At 46.7% G+C, this 14,679-nt stretch overlaps 1 protein-coding gene across 1 annotated transcript; it reads right to left on the reverse strand.

Annotated features, from left to right (window-relative positions):
• Nucleotides 1-693: 693 nt before the first annotated feature.
• On the reverse strand, nt 694-9,576 carry NAXE (NAD(P)HX epimerase). Its single transcript, XM_081892544.1, has 6 exons — nt 9,374-9,576; nt 7,489-7,597; nt 6,563-6,670; nt 5,184-5,297; nt 4,157-4,304; nt 694-1,424 (listed from the first exon to the last, which is right to left on the reverse strand). Exons 1-6 carry the CDS (start codon nt 9,532-9,534, stop codon nt 1,222-1,224), a joined length of 843 nt encoding a protein of 280 aa, XP_081748670.1. The 5' UTR covers nt 9,535-9,576; the 3' UTR covers nt 694-1,221.
• Nucleotides 9,577-14,679: the final 5,103 nt, after the last annotated feature.

The raw sequence follows: 14,679 nt of genomic DNA on the forward strand, positions 1-14,679 counted from the left end.
CACACCAAAAATCCCAACACGGGTCCCTTTCACATCATACAGTCAAAGCACCACAATAACACTATAAACAGTCCTGGTGGCTCCTCACAAATAATCATGGACGTTGTAGGTTTTTTTTATGGGTACTGGGTGTTAGGAGACACCGATTCCCTTCCCAGAGCTACAGTTCCCAGAGTGGTTTAACCAATCGATCCCTCTTCCATGGGAACTCTGGTAGGGGAATGGTGGTCTCTTAACAACGCACAATATCTTTGACAACCTACTACTCCCAAAATTCTTTGAGGGAAGCCATGACTGTTTAAAGTGCTTTAAACGTGTGAATACGGGTTCCATCCAGTGTTAATCCTAGTAAGATCAACAGACACAACAGTCTACTAATTTAAATGAATCTGCTCCGAATGGGACAAAAGTTGGCTACAACCCTCATTTTTCATAATGGCCATCTATTGGCTACTAAGAAGCCCAGAAGTAGGTTATCAGGGCATTAGCCCAACAGGGACATTTGGTGTAGCCAATATCCAGCAGAGGCACTTTCTTCCACGCACAAGTCCAGTGTTTCTGCTCTCCCATTTCTTGTATGCAGCAAGTGTAGAATTCTGCCATGGAGCTGCCCCAACCTAAGGAGCTGGACTGGATTGGTCCATGCGCGGTGGGCTGCCCAGCTCTGCCCTAAAGGATGTCCACAAGTACAACAACAGTTGGGTGGTGGTTTTTTTTAAGCAAAGTTATTTTTTAATCACACCATTTTTATTGAAGGAAAATGAAAGTTCTCTCAGTTTGTTACAGTCTATAAAACAGTCTCTTCCTTGCACAAAGGAAAAGGATGAGATTCTCCTAAGGGGCCTTCCAGATGTTGCTGAACTACAACTCCCATCAGCCACAGCCAGCATGGCCGACGGCCAGGGAAGGTGGTAGTGGTAGTTCTAGTTCAGCAACATCTGGAAGGCCAAAGGCTCCCCACATCTGCACTGTTGTTCCTTTTCCCAGACACTAATCATACTTTACAATGTGATGGAAGGCAGCCTTTTTTGGTTTGTTTGGTCGCAAAAGTCTTCTGATCTCTTCCCATATTGCTCTCAATTGCTGTGTGTCCACTTACGATCCAAGGCTACTTCTTAAGGCCTAACTTGTAACTCCAAATAATGAACCACCAAACCTTAACCCAACCTAATTTCAATTCCTCCTCTGATCCAGATGTCTCCCCAGCTTGGGGGGCAGTGGCTAGGAGAGCCGTAGGACGCAGTCTGTCTCTGGGTACTCCGGGAGGTTAAGGGAGTACTTCTTCTGCAGCGCTGCAGGCACAAATCTGCCGCCTAGGAAGTGGTAGCGTCCAGTGAACTGCTTTGCGGCCTTCTTGGGCGCAGTGAGAGAGATCAGCATGTCTGGCTGCAGTCCATCGGGGTTCCCTTTCTCCACATCCCAGCCTGAAATCAAAGAAGGACAAGTGCTTGAGAAATAAGTTCACAGCCACTTTCCCTAACCTGCCGTGCCTTCCAGCTGCTTTGGACTACAACTCCCATCAGCCCCCACTCCAGGGGTGTGCTGGCTGGAACCGATGGAAGTTGCAGTCCAAAACGTCTAGGAAGAATCAGGTCAAGGAAGGTTGGTTTACATAGAGACATGTGGTTTATCAATGTGCTACAACGCAGCAGCCAATATCAAACTTCTTTGTAACTCCCTTGGTGTGCAAGTAGTCCTTTATGCCGTAGAAGAGGCATGGCCAAACTTGGCCCTCCAGATGTTTTGGGACTGCAACTCCCATCATCCCTAGCTAACAGGACCAGTGGTCAGGGATGATGGGAATTGTAGTCCCAAAACACATGCCTGCTGTAGAAGGAAGATGCTTACCACCTGTCAGGTTGCCAGAATAGCCTTGCCGACCAGGCTGCAAATCAGGAAGAGGCACGCGGCTTGAAGGCAAAGAACTTTATTGCTTCGCAACCAGAGATACCCTACACCGAGGCTCTCAAGGTATGAAAGTTGCAGAAGCGGGAAACCCCTCCCGTCCTTTAAGTGTTTCTCTGTACATTCTTCTGGCATCGTTCAGCTTTTCTTATCTGCCCTTTCTGCTTTTTAGCTCTCCTTTCTTGAGCTGGGGGGGGGGGGGAGAAAAGGGGCCGGAAGAGGACTGTCCTGCAACACGGAATATGTATCTTCTGCTCTCTCCCTATCAGGGTCTGTGCCCACACTGTGCCTCTCCCCTTCGCCCCTACTCTCTGGCTCCAAGACTTTCCTGATGGTTCCCTCTGTGGACCAGTCTGAGTCAAACTCAAAATCTCCCTCTTCCCCAGTGGTACTTCCTGGACAACTGGTAGCCACCACTCCTCTTGTCTAGCCAGTCTCTGACACCACCTCAGCATTCATAGAGTGGCTTTTTGAATGTTTTAAGGTGCTCCCATGTACATTCTCTTACAACAACCTTGTAAGGTAGGTCAGAATTATCTCCGTATTGTAGGGAGGGAAAGGCTGTGCTTGGCTGAGTGAGTGGGATCTCAACAGAAGGGTAAAAATGTTCTTTAACAAGAACTGAAACTGAAACAAATAATGGGGCTGGAGTTGTCAAATGTTTAAAATGAGGATCTAATGCAGGCATAGGCAAACTCCGGCCCTCCGGATGGTTGGGACTACAATTCCCATCATCCCTAACAACTGGTCCTGTTAGCTAGGGATGATGGGAACTGTAGTCCCAAACATCTGGAGGGCCGGAGTTTGCCTATGCCTGATCTAATGCGTAGGGAGTTTTGATACAAAGTCACAATGTCTAAATGAAAACCCTGGTTAATTCAGTATGTTCCAAATTACAAATCCAACAGCTGACTGTTAAGTGGCTGCCAAATTGATCCACGGCTGGCTGGACCCATTTCTGCAAAAATGAGGCAGAATTCAAAATTCTGGTCTCTAAAAGATTCCTGCATTGCAGGGGGTTGGACTAGATGATCCTCGTGGTCCTTTCCAACTCTATATGAATCTATGGTTAATGGCTGCACAGCAACATACAAACATTTTAATAAAGCCCCAAAGCCTGATTTTACTCTGAAGTTGCAGCTGGTGCTTCCATGAGCCAGCCTAATGGCAGTAGCACGTTCTCCAAATTTTGCAGAAACATTTATTCCTTACTACCTCTTAGCACCCTGAAATCAGCAATACAAGAACTCACTCTCTGTGGTTCTCCACCCCAGTTTTGGAATGTGAAATGGAAGGGCGGATAACCAGGTCCCACCCAGGAAGCTGGGGAACAGCATTCAGATGGGGGGGGGGGGGGCTCAAACCAAGGTTCCATGTAGGTGTGTCATGAAATTGCACACCGTTCTGCAATTGCTGTATTGAATTAAAATATTCATACTCTAAAATGCCCTAAGGCATCTAAACAAAACAAATCTGGAATAGAACCAAAAAGTCCCCAAGCTGTACTATTCAGATTCGATATACAATCAAAGAATACAGCTACCTAAAATAAAAGTACTAACTTAGATCCATTAATTGTCAACAACCCTCAAGCAGCAAACGGCCATCCTCCAAATTGGAGACCCCAAACAAAATTGGTTTCATTTGCCATCAAACCCAGAGCAGACTGGAAGCTTTAATCCCCCCCCCAATTTATTTTGTAAATAAATGTTTCAAAATGGTGGCGGGGGGATGAAAGTGCTGTAGCCCGAGGGCTAAGGAAACCTTCCCTGACGACTGAGAATTCCAAACATGGTTGCATAATCTTTATAAAAGCCAGGTAACTCATCCACAAAGAGTGGTGCAAAGTGCCATAAGCAGCCCTGAATATATGCACAAGGCACTGAATATGGGACTGGGGGAGTTTGTTAAGAACTGTTTTTAAAAAAAGTAAAACAAAACTTGCTGGTGGCTTCTAGTCCCCAAGGCTGCGAATTACTTCTTGCTTCTATTTGCATAACTAGATATACATTTTGCAAAGTATCATTATTATTTCTATTTACAAAATGAGTTACTGCAAAGCACAAAGCTCAAATCTTCCTAAACTTGTGCAGGTTAAGAATTCAGCTTCCTTTGGGCTCAGTCTTGGCTACAGAGTTTGAAGGGGGGCTGGAGATGGAGCATGCAAAAAAGAAATCCATGTGCTACATTACACGGAAGCTGAAAGAATATTTGGGTACCCAGCTCAGAGAGCATCCTTGGCCCAACATACCAGAAGGGATATCGATGCTCACAATGGGGACAGTGACCTTCTCCAGAGTGCTCAGGATGCTGCCAAAGGGCTCTCGCACAGCCCCTTGGAAGCTGAACCCAAAAATGGCATCCACCACCAGGCCGTAGAGCTCGTCAATGAATGCAGCCTGCCAACGAAACGAGAGGCAACAGGTTAGTGTAACACATGGGCTGTGACCGATGGCCTCAAAGGCCAAATTCTCATTCAGATAACAGGGTGTGTGTGTGTGTGTGTGTGTGTGTGTGACGAGACAAAACACAAAAGTGGGCCAAAAAGTCAATGCAAATTTAGCTTTTGGAGAGTAGTCTAGTTTCTGTGCAACTCCCCCAAACCTCTCCATCCTCCAGAATACCACGTGACACTAACAAGAGTTCAAGGAAATATTCCAGACAGAGAAAAAAACCACAGGAACATGGGAAGTAGGGCTGCAAAGAAGCCCATAGGTGTGTGAAATGTGGCTAGAATCAAGGAGGCTATACAGGTGTCTTAATGCAGATTTTGCCAAATCGTAAATATTTCAACTCGACCGTCACATTCTGTGACACCCACCCCAGGCACAGATCAGACCCAGCCCCTCCTGCCAAACCCATCCAATTTTGACAGTAGCAGGAAAAAAGGAATGAAAAGTTAAGACACACATTGGTGTAGGCAGACCTTCTTCCCCACCTGTGAGGTTGAAAACCTAGTCACTCCTCAGCTGACCTGCACAGAGTCACAAATTACCAACAGCACACAGAAATCATTTCTTGCATGTATCTGGCACTATTAGTTGAGCCAGCAGTATATCATACCAAACAAGTTGGAGTTTCATTCCCCAATTTCCATATGGGCCCACAAAGGTAGTCTCGGGGTTCCCCACCTCAAGTTTACATTGCAATCCAGTTTATTTCCCCTGTTTGCTGACCTTAATATTTTTGCTACTGCCCATAAAGATGTGGGTTCATAGTGTTTCTTAACCTGATCCAACACCCATTCTTCTGGGTTTTAGAGGTGGTGGTCTACCTACTTCTGATGGGAACTCCGAAAGGAACGGGATGTCCATTTTCTTGCACTGCGTGGTTAAACCTTCAAAAAGTGGCTTGTTGGGGCGTTTAGGGTAAAACAGCGTTGGCTCATAGCCCTGCAAGAGAGACATGCTATTCATTTATTTATCTGGAACACTTATACAGTGGTACCTCGGGTTACAGATGCTTCATGTTACAGACTCCGCTAACCCAGAAATAGTACCTCAGGTTAAGAACTTTGCTTCAGGATGAGAACAGAAATTGCATGGCGGTGACAGCAGGAGGCACCATTAGCTAAAGTGTTACCTCAGGTTAAGAACAGTTTCAGGTTAAGAACGGACCTCCAGAACAAAGTAAGTTCTTAACCCGAGGTACCATTGTATCCTGGGTTATAACCTGAAGAGGTCCTCAATGCAAATTACGAAGATTTGCACAACTGTATTGATTTACAAAGCCCCAAACAACTTAGGTCCAAGCTACCTCAGGAGCCATCAGACACCTGGTATTGCAGCTTGATCACTGAGAGCATCTGCAGGAACATCGCTGGTCACTTCCCCAAGGTGGTGATGCTTAATGCACAACAAACCATTGGATTTGAACAGGCCATACTTTGGCCACATCTACACAATGCATATTAAGCACTATGATACTTTACATAGTCATGGCTTCCCCAAAAGAATTCTGGGATGTGTAGTTCATTAAGGGAAGTGAGTTGTTAGGAGACCCCTTTCCACCCTCAGAGAGCAACAGTTCTTAAGAGTTCCTGTGAAGATGGATTGAGAATTGTAGCTCTCTGTGGGGAATAGCAATCTCCTAATTCTCACTCTCTTAACAAACTACAGCTCCCAGAATTCTCTGGGGGAAGGATTAGTGTTACAGTCAACTGGCTTGATTCTTGACCTCCACTTCATGGCTGCCTGTAGAACACTGGTACCATGGCAAGAAAATGTGATTTTTAGGGCTGTAGAAGGTCGACTGACTTATCACTAGATCATCTAAGAGAGCTATGTTTCTAAAGCACTGACATGTCCTTTAAGGTTATCAATGGCTACTAGCCACGAAGGCTACGCTCTGCCTCCATGGTCAGAAGCATGAATACCAGTTGCTGAAAACCACAGAAAGGGAGAGTGCTCTTGTGCTTCGGTCCTGCTTGTGGGTTTTCTACAGGCCACTGTGAGAACAGGGTACTGCAGCAGGTGGCCATTTTCCTGATCTAGCAAGCTTTTCTTATCTCCATTGAAAACAGTCAGTTCCTACATTACATGACACATTAACCACATCCACAAGCTCAACCCCCAACCCAATTCTACGCAAGAATGAAGGACCGTTTGCAAACGTGCTCCTAGATTTCTACTGAAGGATAAAGGAGAAGGACACTCACAAACATTTTCAGGTGCCGGGCACAAACCAGGCCATCTCCTCCGTTGTTTCCAGGGCCACACACAATCAGGACGGTTGGCTGGTTAATGGTAGAGCCGACTGGGTAGGCCTTGTGGGAAAAAGAGGAGACAAACATAAGTGTTTTCTGTGAAGAGATGAATTCTGTGATGATGCAAATAACCCGTGGATTGAAGTATCAATTGAAGTATTATTCTCATTTGTTTGACTTTTTCATTGTTGCTTTGTTTAATAACAACAACAGGCCACCCATCTGGCTAGGTTTCCCCCGTCACTCTGGGCGGCTTCCAACATAATACAAAAACACAGCTTTAACATCAAGCATCAAAAACTTCCCAATACAGGGCTGCCTTCAGATGTCTTTGGAAAGTCATGTAATTGGTTATCTCTTTGACATCTGATGGGAGTGCATTCTACAGGGTGGGTGCCACTACCCCCTCTGGCTGGTTCCCTGTAACCTCACTTCTTGCAGTGAAGGAACTGCCAGAAGGCCCTCAGACCAGGACCTCAGTATCCAGGCTGAATGATGGGGGTGGAGACGCTCCTTCAGGTATACAGGGCAAAGGCCGTTTAGGACTTTAAAGGTTAGCACAAATTTAATTTGTATTTTTGTTGGAAGCTACCCAGAGTGACTGGGGCGCCCCAGTCAGATGGGTGTGATGTAAGAAATGAATTATTATTATTATCATCATCTGATAGAGAATTCAGTATCTCAAGCACCTCACTTTTATTTTTTAAGTGCATTCTTTTCTAGTCCTTATGAGTTCACAAAGATGCATCAGGAATCTCTGTGGAGGAAGTGGGGGATAAACTGGGAAGGGCAATGGGGCTGGTGGGGTGGAAGCCAAGGAACCCAACAGCAGTCAGAACCAGAGCCAAAGGCTTGTTCTTTATGCATGCAACCCCTACCTTTGCAATGGCTGTGGCGCAGCTCAACCCAGCCAGCTCCATCAGCTGATCGACGCTGAATTTGTACTCATCAAACAATTCTTGGTCTATGGCTTGAGCTTCCTTCTGGCTGGCCAGGAGAAGACAGAATCTCTTAGCACAACATTATCCTCGTATTTTTTTTGCCTGAGATACGTTTAAGTCTTGTAGCCCCACTTTCATCCTTTATTCACACACCTTTCCTGTACACAACAGCTTTATGAGGAAGGTCGGGCAGAGGCAGAGGGAAGGGGCAGGTCCCATCTGCACTATACATTTAAAGCAGAATCGTACCACTTTAAACAGTCATGGCCTCCCGCTAAGAAACCTGGGAAGTGTAGTTTGTTATGGGTGCTGAGAGTTGCTGGCAGACCCCCTGTTCCCCTCACAGAACAGGTCTGTTTAACCTCCCATTTCTCTTCCCACGGAAGTCTGGGAACAGCAGAGCTCGGAAGGAAATAACTGTATCCTAACAACTCCCAAGATTCTTTGGGGGAAGCCATGACGGTTTAAAGTGGGATCCTAAACCCCCTTGGCGACACATCACACATCACAACTTTTAGGCAGGTGCTGGCGACATGGCTTCTAGGGGCCTCTAGTTCTTGCCCACTCTCTGCCCCCTGGGCCATGAGGGAGGGTGGTTATTTCCCCACCTGCTTGAAAAGCAAATAGAGCCAAAGGAGAAAGTTGGAAGAGTGACCGCCTTTCCCGTGTCCTTTTTCAGCTCTCTCTGTGTTTTCAAAGGCTCAGATCTCATGGACTGGAGTTTTACCCAGATTGCTTGGGAAAGTGAAGTTTGTGTGACTGTGCTTTCTTGATCTGGGAAGCAGAATTGACTAGAGTGCGTGGCACCCACAGCAGGGAACAGGCACTCTCTGGCCCTCCAGATGTTGCTGGACTACAAATCCCATCAAAACCAGGCCACTGGCCAGGAGTCAAGAGTCCAACAGCAACATCTGCAGTACCAAAGGTCCCCCCACCCCGATGGATCGATATCTATCTATACAAACATATAAAGCCCTACCCTATTCTGTTTGCTTGCTTATTTATTTTTTGTGGCATTTGTACCCCACTCTTCTTTTTAAATATTGATTTTTTATTAGATTTTCAAAGGTTTTAACAAATTTAATTCACATACAATATATCATTCACCCCTCCCTCCCTGATGTTTTTATTCTTATCCTTACTTGCTGCATTATATTGGTTGCTAACCTCCCCCCCAACTCCGCCTTATCTCCCCCCCCCAATATCTCGAATCCTGCTCGCGATTTCATATCGCTACAATACTCTGCAAGATCTTACCCCACTCTTCAGCCAACCCCCCCCCCCAAAACACACACGTTTTAATCGATTTTAATCTTGTGTTTTCATGTCGTTGTAACCACCCCAACTGGGAAAGCAGAATAAGAAATCAATTATTTAGTCTAAATATACAACAACAACAACGCAGGGTGCCTTGATGTCACAGTCTCGCTAATGGGATGAGCGAGGCTGCAGCCAGGAAGTGCAATCTGTGCATGCTCGAGGGCACTGCCAGTCCTTTACAAGTTGCACACCGGAATCCTGAAGCTGAGCACAGGTGGCGGCGGCGGCGGGTGGAGCTCAACCTGGGCCTCCTTCCGTGTCCACTGACCAGGTCTCTGCAAATCACCCCCAGGCCTTCATCCCCCTTGAACCGAAACCGCTGGAGGTTGCAAGAGCAGCGCGTGCTGCTGCTTCTCCTGCTAGCTCTCCCTTCCCTCCCCGGGCTTTTTTCCAGGATGGTCCTCCGAACCAGTCCGAGAGGTACGCGGGGCCGCGGCTCGGACCCGGCCCTCCAGGAAAAAGCGGCTGGGCCCCGGCTCTCCTCTCCTCCCTCCAGTCTCACCCGAGGTACTTGAGTCCCTGCGCGGCTCCAGACGCCGCCGCGCTCTGCATGGCTCCGGGCGAAGGCGGCCAACGCGGGGCCTGGCAGCGCCCCGCTCGAGCCGCTCTGCAGAGGAGCAGGCCGAATCCCAGCAGGGCCGCCCGCCGCAGCCCGGAGGACATTCGCCCCGACAGAGAGGGAAGCCTAGTCGCGCTCGCTGGGCCGCTCCGGCTTGCCCGCTGCAAGCGCCGCCCTCTCTCCGGCCCTGTTGCTGCTGCTGCTGCTCCTCCTGCTGGATGGAATAAGTCTCGGCCCCCCAGCAGAGTCCGAGCCGGAATGGGCCAATTCAATCTAGCTTCTTTTTTTATTTATTTATCTCTCCACCTTTTTCTCCAAAAAGCTCATGGTGGTGTATATACAAGGCCAGAGTGAGAACTTCGTTTGATAAAATTTAAACACCGCTTCATTGGTGTTTTCTTAAACCCTCAAAGTGGTTTACAAATAAAGATGGGACAATGAAATTATCAATAATAAAAATATTGCTACTAATAATTTTAAGACTTTGGAGAAGCTGAAATAGCCACAGGTTGAATCTCACACCAAATTTCTAAATACCTAGGCAGTCTTGCCTAAACAAAACTCTTTTCTAGCAGGCGCCAAAAAGAGTACAGGGAAGTGAAGGTGATGTCAATAGGCAGGGAGCTTACAAAGAAAGGCGGAATGGCTATTGGGTGGTATCTGCAACAGCGCCATTTTCGCCAATCCAAGTGGTTAAGTGGGTGCATATGGAGTAAGACCCTAATCACAGAAAAGATTAGGGTGACCCCCAGTATACTAGGGTTGCAACCCTACCATGTACTAAATGGTAAAATAATAATAATAATCCCAAAAATATTTTTTCTACCTATATCAGTAGCATGCCCCTTTCTTTAGGTGGGTATAAGTAACTAAAAGAACAGGAAATGGGGAAAGAGTGTGCAGCAGAGGATAAGGAAATCTAACAAAGTTCTGGTTTTCCACATAATGGCTGATTTGATACTTTTAAAAAATGTACTCATTTTTGGAGGGTAGCCTTAACTTTTCTGGTGCCCTAAGCACTTCATTGGTCTGCCTATTGAGTCCTTCAGCACTGAGTATACATGGTCCTTCCCCCCCTCAATATTTTATTTTATTTTTGTAAATAATTTTTATTACATTTTCCTTCCCCCAAAATTACATTATAACATATATCATAAATTCACCAATCCCAAATTGTCCCTCCCCTCCCCTCCTCCCCCAGACTTCTCTCAACCTCCTTTTCTTGTTTATTTTAACACAATATCAAATCCTGCTTATTTACTTTCGATTCATTTTTTTTATATTTAATCTTATAATTTATATAAATTTTCTTATTTGTAAATGTTTACTCAAAACCTGCTAATGAGTCCAATTCATTGGTCTCTCCCCCCCCCACCCGCCCTCAGTTAATCCCCTCAACAACCCTGTAAGGTAGGTTGTACTGAGAGGCAATGACTGGCCCAAGGTCACCCAGGGAGCTCTATGGCCAAGTGAGGATTTGAACACTTGTTTCCCAGGTCCTAGTCCGACATTCTAACTGAGGGGTCAGCAAACATTTTCAGCAGGGGGCCGGTCCACTGTCCCTCAGACCTTGTGGGGAGACGGACTATATTTTGGAGGGGAAAATTGAACAAATTCCTATGCCCCACAAATACAGTGGTACCTCGGGTTAAAAACTTAATTCGTTCTGGAGGTCTGTTCTTAACCTGAAACTGTTCTTAACCTGAAGACCACTTTAGCTAATGGGGCCTCCCACTGCCGCCGTTACACAATTTCTGTTCTCATCCTGAAGCAAAGTTCTTAACCCGAGGTACTATTTCTGGGCTAGTGGAGTCTGTAACCTGAAGCGTCTGTAACCTGAGGTACCACTGTAACCCAGAGATGCATTTTAAATAAAAGCACACATTCTACGCATGTAAAAACACCAAGCAAGCCCCACAAATAACCCAGAGAGGCATTTTAAATAAAAGGGCACATTCTACTTATGTAAAAACACACTGATTCCCGGACCATCCACGGGCCAGATTTAGAAGGCGATTGGGCCAGATCCAGACCCTGGGCCTTAGTTTGCCTACCTATGGTCTAGGTAGGCACTGCCTTGCCACTGCTTGAAATGGGATGCTGGATAAAACAGGCCTTTGCTCTAGACCCATGACCCCGCCCCCCTCAGCGGGGTAGTTCTCCCATGCTGCTGTATTTGCGCATGTCCCCACCCCACCCCTCCTCCCCCCTGCATTTCCTCTCCCTTGGCTGACCATATTTTTACTTCCCTAATCAATCGGTTCTTTTGCCCAAGTAGGCACACCACAGAGGGAGATGCAGAACCATCTCAAGGAGAAAAAGGAACTGCGGAGAGCAGCCCAGCCAGTGCCTTCTTTCCCTCCAGTGAGGCAGCCGTCTGGATACAGCAGCGCCTCCTTCTATGACTACACAAGTCTCTCACCCTCCACGGAATCAGCCAGTTCTCCTGGCTTTCAGTACAACAGTTCTTCAGAATCAGAATCCACCACCACCTCAGACAGCACCAGTCCATCGCGCTCTGGACACGGGAGCGCCTCCTCAGCTTCTCTGGTGGCGAAAGGTTCATTGGAGCACCCTGAGCCCTCAGCCTTTAGGCACACCAGCTCCTTAAGCGAATGCTCCTTAGGTTTCGAAAGTGGTCCCTCAAGATTGGAGAGGGATGCCGCCAGTTCCCCTGACTACAGCTCAGCACTTGAAGGATGGGTTGGTGGCTCTGGTTCTCCAAGTCTTGCTGGGAATGGGGACTCTCCTGACATCAGGCCTTCTGGTCCTCCTGCAAGCCCAGAAGAGTGGTCCGGCCCCACAACGAGCTCTCCTGAATGTGGGCCTTCAAAGCCTCCAACCAGAGAGGGCCACCAAGGGAATACAAGCGGTCAAGCCTCGGAGAGTGAAAGTGACCCCGAAGGCCCCATCAGGCTCGCAGCATTTTCTCCTCATAAAATGCTCAAGCACCTGAGAGGGAATTGCAGCTGCTGGCAAAAGAGACAAACCTCCAATAAAGACTATTGAGGCAGCAACAACGCACTCGCTGATGGCAAAAAAGACCCTTCAGCTCACTAAGGACCACTCCTGCTGGGGCTAGTGGCTTGGGGAGGGCACTCGCCCAGGCCTAACTAGGTCCTCCAGGCCTCCGATTTGCCTATGACCCCAGGCTGTTTTGGCCGAGCCATGACCAACTGCCCTACATCTGATGACATAGAAGCCATCGGGTGTGAAGTAGGTAAAGGTGGGGCTTGGATGAAAAGGGGCTTTGCAGGCACTGATGACCTGCTGATAAATAGATTCAGGTATGTAGCCATGTTGGTCTGACGTGGTCGAAATAAAAAATAAAATAAAAAAATAAATTGTCCAGTAGCACCTTATAGACCAACAAAGTTTGTTCTCCCCTTCATGGATCACTGCCTTGTCGTGGCGAAGGGGCTTGAATAACTCAGAGAAGCTATGAGCTATGCCATGCAGGGCCACCCAAGATGGACAGGTCATAGCTGAGAGTTTAGACTAAATGTGATCCACCTGGAGAAGGAACTTGCAAACCACTTCAGTATTCTGCCAAGAAAACTCCATGGACATAAAAAAAGGAAAAGCTTTGAGAGGAAAGTGAGTTTCTCCAAGGCATTCTCTGGTTCATGGGGTCATGGAGAGTCGAACACGACTAAGACGACTAAACAACAACAAAGTTTGTTCTGGTATAAGCTTTTGTGTGCATGCACACTTTTTCAGATAAGCAGTATCTGTATTTATGTGCTGATAAACAGTGCCTGCAAAGCCCCTTTTTGGAAGTGTTGCAGGCGAGGCTTCCCAGGCACTGAAAATCAGCCAACCCAAATCATGTTTTGTAAACCTTAGTTTGCCAATCTCGGTGTGCCACACTATAGTCAGCATGGACCATGGTTTAGAAATGTGCTTCACATCATGGTTTCTGAATTGCCAACTGATTATAGAGCATGGCACCAAGTCCTGCTTTTGCTGCCCAGACTTTGTGCCAAACCACAGTTAAGTTTCCTCATTTGAATATTAAAAACCCAGTTGACTTTCATGTCCTCATAAGTATATTTGTGGACAGGGATTAATATCACTATATGCTGTTTTCACGCATAGAACCTATGAGAGTTTTATTACAAGCGAAGACTGCTAATAAATCTCTGTGCCCACACGCTTCCTCAGCATGAGCCTAGCAGAGTGCGCAAATCGTGGAAGCCGTTTGAAGACTGGACATTGTCTTCCGGACAATGAAGGAAAACAACATGAATACTACAACTTGTGTTTATTATAATAAGCAGTAATAAACACATAGAACTGTACACTCTCTTTACAAAGCCATTAATCAAATCTCTCTCACTATTCCTACAGAGCCTGCCAGCAAGTAACAGAGACACAGACAAGTAAATACTATAGTATGTAGTAGAGCTCGGCCAATCCACATACAACTTGCTGAAATGTGTGTATTTTCCTAGGTTACCCCATTGTTGGAGACTTAGATACTAAGTCTGTTGCTGTTATAAACAGCAGATGCACTGAGGTGAGTTCCACTGATACAGTGGAGGAGATACGCCAGATGCACAGATCAGGAGGAGCTACGAAGGGTGAGAAGCCCACCAGGTATGCTCAGGAGTTTGCTAACACAGCTGTTGCAGATTTAGCTGTGGTTAGTGGCTCGACACAGGACAGGTCTTGAAACCCGGAGTCTTGAAAGGGGTACAGAGTTTGTCCTCAAGGGACGGAAAACCACGCCCAAAGGCTGTAAGGTTAGACACTGTTTCCTTGGAGAAGGAAGCTGGACCACGTCCAGAGGCTATGTGTGCCAACACTGATTCCTAAGAGAGGAACGAGGCTAGGGTTTGAATCCCAACAAAGCCAGGCTTCCTAATAGTCATAAGGGCAATGACACCAAGACTAATCAGCAGTGCAAGATGGTAAGGTCCAAAGCCAATCCAGTTGCAGGTAATTCCAAGGATGGAACGGGTGATGCAGGGGTATACTGTGTGTATGACATCTGTATAGTTGTTGCAGTTACATTGATGACTGCAACACAGTGCATGAAATGGGGGAGGATGTTAGAATTCCTGCTCCATGATTGCAGTCATGGGATTTTTGTCTATCACATGACGGTGTATGTTTTGACTCCACAGAGTGGGAAGTGACGGAGACAGGATGTTTGTGTTACTGTGTTCCGTGAAGTGGAACTATTGTCCTTTGTTCTTTCTCTTTGCTGTCTGATGCTAGGGAGAGATGGAGCCATGTTGCAGTGC

The sequence above is a fragment of the Podarcis melisellensis genome (genome assembly GCF_964234715.1).
Source record: "Podarcis melisellensis genome assembly, chromosome: 16".
Classification (NCBI taxonomy): domain Eukaryota; kingdom Metazoa; phylum Chordata; class Lepidosauria; order Squamata; family Lacertidae; genus Podarcis; species Podarcis melisellensis.

What these genes read in the sequence shown, in the direction of transcription:
- NAXE (XM_081892544.1), bottom strand. Translation starts at nt 9,534, where the DNA reads ATGTCCTCCGGGCTGCGGCGGGCGGCCCTGCTGGGATTCGGCCTGCTC. An exon ending in CAGGGACTCAAGTACCTCGG is followed by an intron (nt 7,598 to 9,373) that starts GTGAGACTGGAG and finishes TCTCCTGGCCAG; the next exon opens with CCAGAAGGAAGCTCAAGCCA. An exon ending in TTTCGGAGTTCCCATCAGAA is followed by an intron (nt 4,305 to 5,183) that starts GTAGGTAGACCA and finishes TTTCGTTGGCAG; the next exon opens with GCTGCATTCATTGACGAGCT.